The sequence below is a fragment of the Cebus imitator genome, unplaced genomic scaffold, assembly GCF_001604975.1.
Source record: "Cebus imitator isolate Cc_AM_T3 unplaced genomic scaffold, Cebus_imitator-1.0 Scaffold350, whole genome shotgun sequence".
Taxonomy (NCBI): Eukaryota; Metazoa; Chordata; class Mammalia; order Primates; family Cebidae; genus Cebus; species Cebus imitator.
Genome location: NW_016107665.1, coordinates 779,806 through 791,907, shown reverse-complemented (window position 1 = coordinate 791,907; position 12,102 = coordinate 779,806). Strand labels below are relative to the sequence as shown.

Sequence of the window (12,102 nt, the reverse complement as noted above, 5' to 3'; positions counted from 1 at the left end):
TTTTAATTAGAGATGGGGTTTTACCATGTTCACCAGCCTGGTCTTCAACTCTTGACCTTAGTGATTCACGTGCCTCAGCCTCCCAAAGTGCTGTGGTTACAGGCATGAGCCACCACTCCCAGCCACAGCATTATTTTTAATAGTGTTGTTAGCAGGTTGCATATTAGCTCAGAGGAGGAGGTGAGACTGGTTGAAGGTAGTCGTGGCAGTATAGGAATCCTGTGATTCTCGTGAGCCTATGTGTGAAACTGTTGAAACCCAACAGCCAGGGATGGGGTAGGGGTGAGAGAAGCTAAACAAAACCAAACAAAAATTCAATAGTTTAATGGGTTTTGATACCTGTGATTATTTCAGAATTGACCCTAACATAAAATAAGAAGGATCAAAGGAGCAGAGTTCTACTAGGGAAGAAGTTAAAGTTGAAGCTTGTTGTAGAAACGAAAGGTTTCTGTTCATATACTAGTGTATATATTACATGAAGAACAATGAGTGAATTATGTCTCTTTGGGCATTGATAGGGTAGGCTTTATTCCAGAATATGGGTACCTTCTTTTAATTTCTCTCTGCTAACAGATTAGATCCCACTAATATTTGACTCTCCCTTTCAAAGATTGTGTACTTACAGGTTTGGTGAAAGCCTAAGTAAAACTTAAATGTCCGTTGGTAGCAGAACATGGATAAAATTATGGTGTCTCATATAATGGATGTTGTAAAGCAGATAAAGTAATGAAGTAGAACTATATGAAACAAAATTGATATACCTTAAACATAAAAATGAAAAAAGTGAGTTGCAAAATGATAGTACAGTTCTATCAGTTCTGTATTATTTCAGATTTTCAACAGGAAAGATACTACTATTATGTATTGTTCATAAGAGATGCAGTAGTGGTAACTGTAAGAAAGTATTCATGGAAATAATAATTCTGTAATTTAGGCTAGTGTCTTTCTCCTGGGATGAAAGGAGAAGGGAGTAGGGTTTCAGAGAGGTACACACAGGGCTTCAGCTATATCTGTAACCTGGAAACAAGATCTCAAGGACGTATTGCAACTTGTTAAAATTTGACTAAGCCAGGTGGTAGATTCACAGGGGAAGATTATAGTATTCTCTGTTTCTTTCCTTTATGCTTGAAGTGTTTTAGAAGAAACAAGAAAACAAAAAGTAACGTCTGATACTTTAGCATCAAAGTATGATCATTACTTTAACCAAAAGGACTCTTATTAACTCAGGAATGCAGTAACAGTGGATGAGGCCACCAATGCTTAATTTGTCAGCAGTCCAGGTCTCTCTAAACACCTGTCTTTGGTCATAGTCTGTATAGTTTTCCTGAGTCTGGGCTGCAGCTCAGAAAGGGTATCAAGCAGGTGATAGATACCAACAAGTTGTTTTGCATAGATCAGTTTGATGGTTTTTAAAGAACTGTGAGGCTGCCTTTCAAAATTGTTCTTTATACTTGTTTTTATTTTAACACACAGCAAAGTGAAAGAGGGGTGAACTTAGTTGCCCGTTAGGAAGCTGTGGTACCTTGGCTGACATAAGAAGGGGGAAGGGTTACACAAGGAATTTCTAAGGCGTGAAAATTATACCTGTTATGTGAGGCCTGGGGCTTAGGACAAGCCATAAATCCCTGGTCTTTATCTTGTGCTTAAATAGCTCTGTATTTTCGTTTAAACTGGGAACTAGGCAATTTTTCTGGTGATAGGGACCTAATTTGGCAGACACAGGGTATTGTGGTATTCAGAGGAGATTTGCTATGCATGCATGCATGCTTGTGTGAATTAGTGTATAAATACTTGAAACAGGTCTTTTGTGCCACTGTGTCTTGCACAAGGTGGAAGGATAAGAAACTTCAAAGAAAGTACTGATTTAATGGATTTTAGCAGCCAATAGCAGCTTTGTTTGTTTTAGTTGCTTTGTCTTGTTCTGCAGCCGACTGTGAGAAAGTTGGTATTATGCCTATTTTAAAGATTAAGAAACTTGAGTTAAGAGGTTAAGAAACTTGGCAGACAAGACAGCTTGAAGTGGTAGAGTTAATACAGATCTGTCTGACTCAAAGCCCTGGCTTTTTTTCTTTTTGCCACACATACCCTTTTGTGAAGGTAAGAGATAAAGAAGATGCTACCTTCCTATTTTTTGTTCTTTAAACATTCTTTGTAGATACATTTGTTATTGTTCTAAGTGGTATTATTCTTGATAAGTTAAACAAATGTTATATATATATATATATATATATATATACACACACACACACACACACACACACACATATATATACACACATACATATATATATACACACACACACATACATATATATATATGTGTGTGTGTGTATATATATATATATANTATATATATATATATATATATATATATATATATATATCCAGATGCATGTGTACTGAGATTAAGAGCTACATAGCAGGAGAGCACCTTCTTACTTTTTGGTAGAGACTAGAAACTGAACAACACTCTCCCTGTGTTGAATTACAAGGGTAGGAAATAATATAGAAGTGCTGGTACTACGTGAGTTGAAAGAGAGTCAGAATGGAGATGGGAAGATCGGGAAAGGGGACAGATAGGCACAGGTCCTGGAACAGGAGGACACAGTAACAGATAAGCCATAGAGAGTGTTGGAGTGCCAGAGGCAGAGGCCTGGATATGGGTGAAGGCAGAAGTGTGTGTACACACAGAAAACAAGCTGAAATACTTCTCTTCTGGTATTTATGGTCCCAACTCTAACTCTTTCTTTTTTAAGTAATGAACAATTAATTTAAATAAACATAAATTGAGACATAAATACGACGGTCTGCATTTTTTTTGAGATGAAGTTTCACACTGTCTCCAGGCTGGAGTGCTGTGGCGCAGTCTCAGCTCACTGCAACCTCCGTCTCTGGTTCAAGCAATTCTCCTGCCTCAGCCTCCCAATTAGCTGGGATTACAGGCTCCTGCCACCACGCCCCTCTAATGTTTTGTATTTTTAGTAAAGATGGGGTTTTACTATGTTGGCCAGGCTGGTCTTAAACTTCCTGACCTCATGATCTGCCCGTGACCTTGGCCTCCCAAAGTGATGGGATTACAGGTGTGAGCCACCATGCCCAGCCAGTCTGCAATTTTAACATTACTTTCAGTTAACAAATTATTGGTGGTTTCCAGGTTGCCCTCAGTGAAGATGACTTGACAGTTTTAATGAAAATTTTGCTGGAAAATCTTGGAGAAGCTTCCTCACAACCAAGCCCTACACAGTCTGTGCAGGAGGCTGTAAGAGTCAGAAAAGTTGATGTTTCAAGTGGACCTGACCATCTCAAAGGTATAAATTGATGTTATACTTCATGGAGAAAAAATTAGTGTTAATGTCATATTTATATATAGTATTTTCCTAGTTGTCCAGCACATTGTGGTATGAACTAATTCAGTTTTGTTCTACTTACTGTGGAAATTTAGCTGGGGGTGGTGTGTCTGTTGGCTGCTACAGGGGGAATAGTCACTTCTTGTTGGCATGATGCTTGTTTACCCTTTACTTGTGAATGCTAAATCTGCTGAATTCACTAGGCACCGAAGTGGAATATCTTGAGAGAAGAATCAAACTAGACAGGCAGTGTAGTAAGGTTCCAAAATAATTAAAAGATAAAAGGACCTTGGTATCACATATCATACTCAGATGATTGAACAATGAGAAAGGAAGGTATTCTTGTATAATAACTGCTTTATTTATCTGGACTTATTGGAGAAGTATGAATCAAATACATAAGATACTTTTTCAGATCATTTATTTGAACCTATTAAAAGCAGTGAACCTTTTTAATTCAGCCATTTTGAAATGATAGTTTTTCTGAAATATAAGGTTTCTTTTTGCTTTCTTAGATTATATTAAATAGAATTTCTTTTTTCATCATTTAAAGCCATTGATGTGAATGTTATGTTTTATTAGACTGTAAATGGGTTAATATTTTCATGGCTAAAAAGACACGAAGTACCCCTTGCCCATATGGTAAATGGTCCCGGGCTGCTGTGCTTTTCTAATGGTCTCATACCATCAGCTATTCTTCAAATGACAGTAATTGATAAAACTACCAGTTGATACACTGTATCAACATTGCTTTTCCTATAGTTATGCTTGGTGTGTTTTGAAATGACACAAACAAATGACTAGAACAGTATGCAAGGTTTCTGGTTTAAGTGGATAGTTTTTTTTTTTTTTTTAATTATACTTTAGATTCTGGGGTACATGTGCAGATCATGCTAGATTGTTGTATAGGTACATTCATGGCAAGGTGGTTTATTGCCACCATCCCCTCATCACCTATCCCTGACATTTCTCCCCACATTATCTCTCCCCCACCCTCACTCCCACTATCCCTCCCATGGCCACCCCCAACGGATCCCAGTGTGTGATGCTTCCCTCTTTGTGTCCAAGTGTTCTCATTGTTCAACACCCGCCTATGAGTGAGAACATGTGGTGTTTGATTTTCTGTTTTTATGTCAGTTTGCTGAGAATGATGGTTTCCAGGTTCATCCATGTCCCTGTAAAGGACACAAACGCGTCGTTTTTTATGGCTGCATAGATTCCATGGTGTATATGTGCCACATTTTCTTTGTCCAGTCTATCATTGATGGGAATTTGGGTTGGTTCCAGGTCTTTGCTATTGTAAACAGTGCTGTGATGAACATGTGTGTGCATGTGTCTTTATAATAGAACGAGTTATAATCCTTTGGAGTAATGGGATTGCTGGGTCAAATGAAGTTTCTATTTCTAGATCCTTGAGGAATCGCCACACTGTCTTCCCCAATGGTTGAACTAATTTACACTCCCACCAACAGTGTAAAAGTGATCCTATTTCTCCACATCGTCTCCAGCATCGGTTGTCTCCGGATTTTTTAATGATCGCCATTCTAACTGGCGTGAGATGGTATCTCAATGTGGTTTTGATTTGCATTTCTCTAATGACCAGTGATGATGAGCATTTTTTCATATGTTTGTTGACTTCATATATGTCTTCTTTTGAAAAGTGTCTGTTCATATCCTTCTCCCACTTTTGGATGGGTTTGTTTGTTTTTTTCTTGTAAATCTGTTTTAGTTCTTTGTAGATTCTGGATATTAGCCCTTTGTCAGATGGGTAGATTGGAAAAATTTTTTCCCGTTCTGTTGATTCTTTTGCTGTACAGAAGCTCTGAAGTTTAATTAGATCCCATTTGTCTATTTTGGCTTTTGTTGCCAATGCTTTTGGTGTTTTAGTCATGAAGTCCTTGCCTATGCCTACATTCTGAATGGTTTTGCCTAGGTTTTCTTCTAGGGTTTTTATGGTGTTAGGTTTTTTGTTGCTGTTGTTCCAGTAAACCAAAGGGACACTTTATTGAGGTTCCAGGGCCATGGGGCCTGGGCAGGAGGCTGCCCTTCCAGAAAGGAAGAGGCTTATTTGACCTCCTCCTTGGGGCGCAGGTTGTTTGCATGGCCACACTTCTTGTGGCAGTTGACAGCATGGGGGTACTGAAAAACATAGCACTTAAGGCAGATCATCTTGTTGTAGTTGTATTTCTGGGTGAGCTGGCCGAGGGAAGGCTCAATAATGCCACCTCGCAGGCACAGCACCAGGTGCAGGGTGGACTCTTTCTGGATGTTGTAGTCTGAGAGAGTGCGGCCATCCTCCATCTCTTTGCCGGCAAAGATCAGACACTGCTGGTCAGGTGAGATACCCTCTTTGTCTTGAATTTTGGCTTTGACATTCTCAGTGGTGTCACTGGACTCGACCTCAAGGGTGATGGTCTTGCCCATGAGTATCTTCACAAAGATTTACATCTCTGCATCTGCAACTTGGCCACCTTGCTGAAGAAAAAAAGCTAAGTTTCAAGTATTGCAACATCTCCCCAGGTGAAGTTTGTGCCACCATACAGACAAATGCTAGATAAACAGGCTGTTATTATAGTTAGACAAGAACTATATGTAGAGATGAATAAACTGTTAACAGGCAAGCCTTATGTGGTTAATGATCTCATTATGTTCAGTCATGATCACATTCATGTATCTGGTTCTTGCTATATGGACACTGTGGCACTTGGGAAAATTTATGAATTCAAATGGAAGCTGCAAAGATGATGAAAATTAGAATATAAATTATTTCCAAGAAAAATGGAATTTTCTAACTTGGAGAAGGCTTAGGTGGTTAGAGTTATGCAGTATTCGTTTTTCCAGTAACTTGTAAGAACAGACTCTTCTGTAGAATGACAACATTTAGAATCAATATTGAAAAAGATTATAGAATCAGTCCGTAAGAGTGATTGAAAGCAAGATCTATTCAGTCTGTATGCTCTATCTAAAGATGAGGGAAAAAACTAAGTTACTTCCTGAAGTCTCATTCGTCTCAAAATTCCAAAGCACCCACTCCCTCCCCCTGCATCATATATGAACTCTGTTTGACTTTGCTATTGAGCTATATTCTGTTCTTCTTATAAAGATAACGGGTTGGATAATATAGGTAGTTAAAGATAGTGGGAAGTACATTAGGCTAGCAGAGAATCTGTTAACTAGCTGTCTAATCTAAGGGAAAATATTTGACTGTTCTTTGTCTCCAATTTCATAATGTCTTGAAAATGGCTTGTAGCCAGTTAGATGTAAAAGCCTTGAAAATTATAAACTATATTCTTTGTAAGTCCCCCTCTTTAAAAAATTTTTTTTAACATAGTCTGCCTGTGCCTTTTTGTGCATATATAGTAAATATATATGGAATAGTCATTGCCATTTTTAGAATTTAACAGTTGGAATGTAATTGCCATTTTTATTAATTGTTTCTAGGTGATTTGCAGAATCCCAGAGAGTATCATATAAATTTAGAATAATAAATTCTCTCAGATTTAAAAATATTTATAAAATCATGTACCTACTTAAAAGCTTTTAAATTTTCACCATCAGAACAAGAAGATGGGACAGACTCAAAGCTTTCTGTGAACCAGACTGTCACTCTTCAGTTTGACTTTCACTTTGAATCTCTTTCCATTATCCTTTATAACAATGATATCAACCAGGTATGTAATACATTTGTATAATTAGAAATAAATCTGTAGCTCTTGATAGTCAGTTTTAGAGTATTGGCTTTTTTTTTTTTTTGGTGGGACTTTTCATTAAAACATTTAATATGTCTATAAAATTCTGTTTGGCCTACAGATGCATTGGTCCTGCCCTCTATCTTCACTTTGTTAGTATTTCTGATCTCACAAGGCTAAGGCAAGGTACTCAGGGTTTTCTTTCTTTCCAAGTAATAGCATCAAAACACAGTTTGATTTATTACTAGTAGAAGAATTTTATATGTGAGTGATTAATTATACGTACAGTTTTATTACACAGCTATATGTGTATGTATGTGTATATATAACTACTTAAGAATAATAATTTAGTACTGGCTTTAGAGCCCTGCCTGACGATTTTTAAATTCATGATTATCCATGATATATAAATATTAATTATGTTTCTATTGAATAAATGTTATATGTAGTAGATTATGTATTAAGGAATATACCAATTAAGGAATTGAAGAACCAAGGTCTTATGACATAATGATTTGAACTAATTAATATATCAGTGGTATTGTTGAAAGCTGTTTTTTATTATGCAGATATTTCCTTCCAGTAAATATTTTTAATTAAATGTCATATATTAATACCTATAATGCATATATCACATTTTAATATCCATATTTTGTATTGATTATAGATTGAACATTGAGGATATACCCTAATTGGCCAGTGAGCAGTATACTCAAATGGACATATACTCAAATGGACATTAACAACAGATACAGATTATGGGTTTTATATCTATTGTTAATGTCTATTTATATGAAATATGTTCATTCTTATTTCATTTACTACAAATTATATAATATTTGTACATTGTTACTATTGAATTTTGGCTTGTATTTGTCATTTATGCAATGAACTGCCTTATTTTCTAATGTTTAGTGCTCATGAAAACATCAGAAAATGACCTTACAGAAAATGAACTGTTAAATTCAATCTTTATTTTACTTGGTACCATCATTCTGCTGGTTTCCCAGTCTTAGAATCTTGATGTCTACTTTTGCTTCATTGTTTGCATACCTTCCTTATTCATTGAGATGCTGAGTACTATCAGTTTTCTCTTAAGTAAACTTTTTCTTTTTTCTGTCAATTCTCATACTGCTTTATTTGAAACTCTTCTTACACTTGTAGTACTGCAGTGACTTCCTTGTTTGATTTTTTTACTTTCATCCATCCTAGATATTGGCACAAGTTCATTTTCCTAAATGAATCTCATGTAGTCATTTCCAACTTCCCTTTCCACTAATAAACATTGTGTTATATAATCTGAATTTCATCAGTGGAAAAAAATTTAGGGGCTCTATATTGTCTCTATCAGGAAACCATATCAGTAATCCTATCAGGAAACATTAGTGTGTAGTAATCAGTAGATGTGTCTCATGCCCTTTCTATTAACGGTTATAGAATAAAAGTTTGTGAATAAGTTTCATTTTTATAAGTTAAAGGCATTCAAAGTTTGCCAATAATGTCATTCTGACCCAATTGCATGAACATACTTTCTTGAGTAAGAGAAGGGGTGAAGTTCTAACCAGTGTGCCGATGATTGCTTATACCCGGCACACTTATTATCATTGCCTTGGTCTGTAGTAAGCAATGGTGATGGATGTTCATCGCTTGCCTGAAGGTTTTTGTTTGTTAATTGGCGAGTTTTTTTTTTTTTTTTTTTTTTTTTTAATCTGGGCATACTGAGACAATTTGGAATTATATGTTATGGTAGAATAAAGATTGAGGTTCCTTTTTCTGTAAGTGAAAATTTAAATATTTAGGTTGGGATTTGAGACCTTGCTTAGGCCTCTGTATTTTTTTCTAGTTTTTTCCCTGCCATTCTTTACTGGAGTATCCTAGCCCAATTACCCTGTATCGTATGTCCTCAGAGCATCTTAAATTGTTTGTTCATGTTTTTTCTTTATGTAGAGTGTCTCCTGCCACCCTCTTAGCCTATCTGATCCCACTTAGCCTCTGAAGCTGTATTAAGCTCTCACAGTCTTCATGAATTTTCCCCCAGCCAGAATGATCTCTTCAGCCTCTCTGAGCTCTTACTATTTATATTCTTTACCTAACCACTAAATGGCCTTTGTGAAATGTGAGAAGTTATAAATACGAATGAATAAAATACCATGTGTCACAAAATATTTAATCATTTACAACTAATAGCATCTTCTTGTGATGTTCCTTTTAGTGTATTTCTGTTTTGTTTTCTCAAGGAATTGGGGTGTATGCTCACTCACATCACCTACCATGCCTTACTCTTTCTTATAAACCTCATAAATCTTATCACAGTTTTTTTTTTTAACAGAAGATCTCATTAAATATTTACTAGATTAATTGGTTAATTGACAGAACTCCTTCCTAATTATTTTTATTTGCAATAAGCTGTAAATCAGATAAATTTTTCTATACTAACCATTGTTGAATACTCACACATATATGTATTTATTAGTATGTGCAGGTATATTCACAAACATGCATATTCTCTGTTCTATTTAGGTGTTTTAGCACTGATTCTTTTAAATTTTGTGAAATCAATTTGCCTTTAATCTCTGAATTAAGAAATATGTTTAAAAGTAATTATATAATATTTAAAGATAATTAATTCTTTTGCTTGTAAAATATACCATAGGAGTCCAGAATTTCTTTTCATAATGACAGTTTCCAGCTTGGTGAACTCAGACTACATCTTATGGCCTCCTCAGGGAAGATGTTTAAGGATGGCTCAATGAATGTCAGTGTTAAACTTAAGACATGCACCCTTGATGATCTCAGAGAAGGAATTGAGAGAGCAACATCGAGGTTTGTCAGCTCTGAATTTGCTATACATTATTTCAGGTTGACATTGCAGTTGGCATGGCTTCCAGACAGTGCTAGGCTAGGGATCACCAAAAAAGATTTCTGTCTTTTGATCATACTTCCTGATTTGAATTGCATTGTGAAGTAGTGCTAATATAAGATTCAGCTGCTTTAAAGGTTAAATTAAAGGGAAGTTTAATAATAAAATGGAATACCATCTTTAGAATGGGAACTAAGAGAAAATGTGTTTTAATAGTTAAATCAACATGGGGTGATATATTTGGTGACATATTTTTCGAATTTTTTCCAGTAGGCAGAATTTTTATTTTATAAAAGCCTTCAAGTTATGGATTTTTCCTTCGTCTTGTTTCTTTTGTTCATGTCTTTTTAAAACAGTTATGCAACATTTATTTCAAAGTTTTAGTAGAAATAGAATCTAGTGCATTCACATCATCAAGCCATTTTTGAAAGAGTGACTTATATTAGCTCACTCTAAAGTGGGAAATATGTAATTTCAGTAGCCTAATTATAATTATGTTTTTATTTTCTTTCTCAAGTTATGAGACACAAATTTTGTACCTTTTTTTTTTTTTTTTGGAGAAAAACTATGTTGCTACTTAAACTTGGACTCCATTGAATACATATGGGATACTTCTGAGCCCTTTGTTTTTCTGAGAGATGAATAAATAAGGAAGGAGTGCTGTCATGCACCCAGGTTTTCTAGGTTGGAAATTTCGTGTCTAGAGTAGCTGTCCACAGCTCTCTAGACAAGGGTGATAAATGATAACATCCATCAGGTAGCCTGCTTTTTCCAGTTTATGGAGGACATAGGGGAAATATAATTGAGCACTCTTGATAAACACTTGATGATTTAAGTTGTATTGAATACTTTTGGGCTCAAATTTTCATAGGATTATCTTTGAAGATGAATTTTTTAAGTAAGGTTTTATTTCATAAAAATAATATAAAAGGGCTGTGTTACATTTTGTGTCACTATACTGATGTGTTTTATTAATTGCCCAAATTCCATTCTGGCCATCATTGTTTTGTTTCTCTAGTATTGCATTATAACATATATAATTGCATAATAATATAAGTATAAATTATTGAGTAATTGCTTAATAACCTCTATCTTGCGTTGGAGATTGGTAGTCTTGGTTACTAATGGATAATTAGATTCTAGTTAACCTTGACCTGTTTTTTATACAGATTAGAAACTGAAAGATGAAAGAAAGATTATTGAGGTATATAGGAAATGTTTCATCTTTTTTATTGGTTTAGCAAGAATAAAATAATGAATAGTATTTTTTTTTCAGAATGATTGACAGAAAGAATGACCAAGATAACAACAGTTCTATGATTGATATAAGTTACAAACAAGACAAAAATGGAAGTCAAATTGATGCTGTTCTTGACAAGCTGTATGTATGTGCCAGTGTGGAATTTCTGATGACTGTGGCAGATTTCTTTATCAAAGCTGTGCCTCAGAGTCCAGAAAATGTGGCAAAAGAAACACAGATTTTACCAAGACAGACTGCCACAGGGAAAGTCAAGATAGAGAAAGGTTAGCAGAATTTATCTGTCGTCGATGACAACTTGTATATTTTAACAAGAATTACAAACAGAAAAAAAAGAAATGAAGAACTTAAGAATGTAAAATTAGTCTTTTAGATTTAAACATATTCTATATAAAAACTTTAGCTTTTTAGTTTTTTAAAACAATTTAAGAAACGTTTAATACGTTTAAATGTTTAAAATGTTTAAAACATTTTAAGAAATGGTTTAAAATGTTTAAAACATTTTAAGAAATGGTTTAAAATGAAAACATTTTTAAGAGAGAGGTACAGTAGAAATTGGACCAACGGCCAGGAAACTGCTTTGGTTCCAACTGTGCTGTGAACACTTCTTTACTGATCCAGAAATTGAGTTAATCTGGGTCAGTAGTTAGTGGCCTGTTTTATAGCTGGGGAATCTTATTTAAAGAAAACATTTTGAGAATTCTAGCACATTGAAAAACGACTGAAAATATTAAAGCAGAACATGGGGACTTTGGAGGACCCAGCAGGACCTCCCTGAAGGTCAGCTTAACTCCTTAAAGTTTGTGGAAGAGTTTGCAAATGTCTGGCCTAGCTGTATGCTAAAGCCACTTTGAGCTGTATACTTCTTTTGTTCCAGCATTATCTAGTAGATCAGTGATTTTCTTTCTTTTCTTTCCCTTTTTTTCCCTTTCCTTTTCTCTCCTCCCA

The 12,102-nt window shown here is 35.2% G+C and overlaps 1 protein-coding gene and 1 pseudogene across 5 annotated transcripts in view; one reads left to right on the top strand and one right to left on the bottom strand.

The window, feature by feature from the left end:
• VPS13C (vacuolar protein sorting 13 homolog C) overlaps positions 1–12,102 on the top strand; it is a 198,977-nt gene that overhangs the window by 119,508 nt on the left and 67,367 nt on the right. For all 5 annotated transcript variants that reach the window (XM_017506167.2, XM_017506165.2, XM_017506169.2 and 2 more), the window contains 4 exons: positions 3,155–3,308; positions 6,906–7,018; positions 9,690–9,859; positions 11,173–11,420. In XM_017506167.2, coding sequence (XP_017361656.1) covers positions 3,155–3,308; positions 6,906–7,018; positions 9,690–9,859; positions 11,173–11,420 — 685 coding nt within the window. The remainder of the gene's footprint in view (positions 1–3,154; positions 3,309–6,905; positions 7,019–9,689; positions 9,860–11,172; positions 11,421–12,102) is intronic.
• LOC108287647 lies at positions 5,327–5,825 on the bottom strand (annotated as a pseudogene).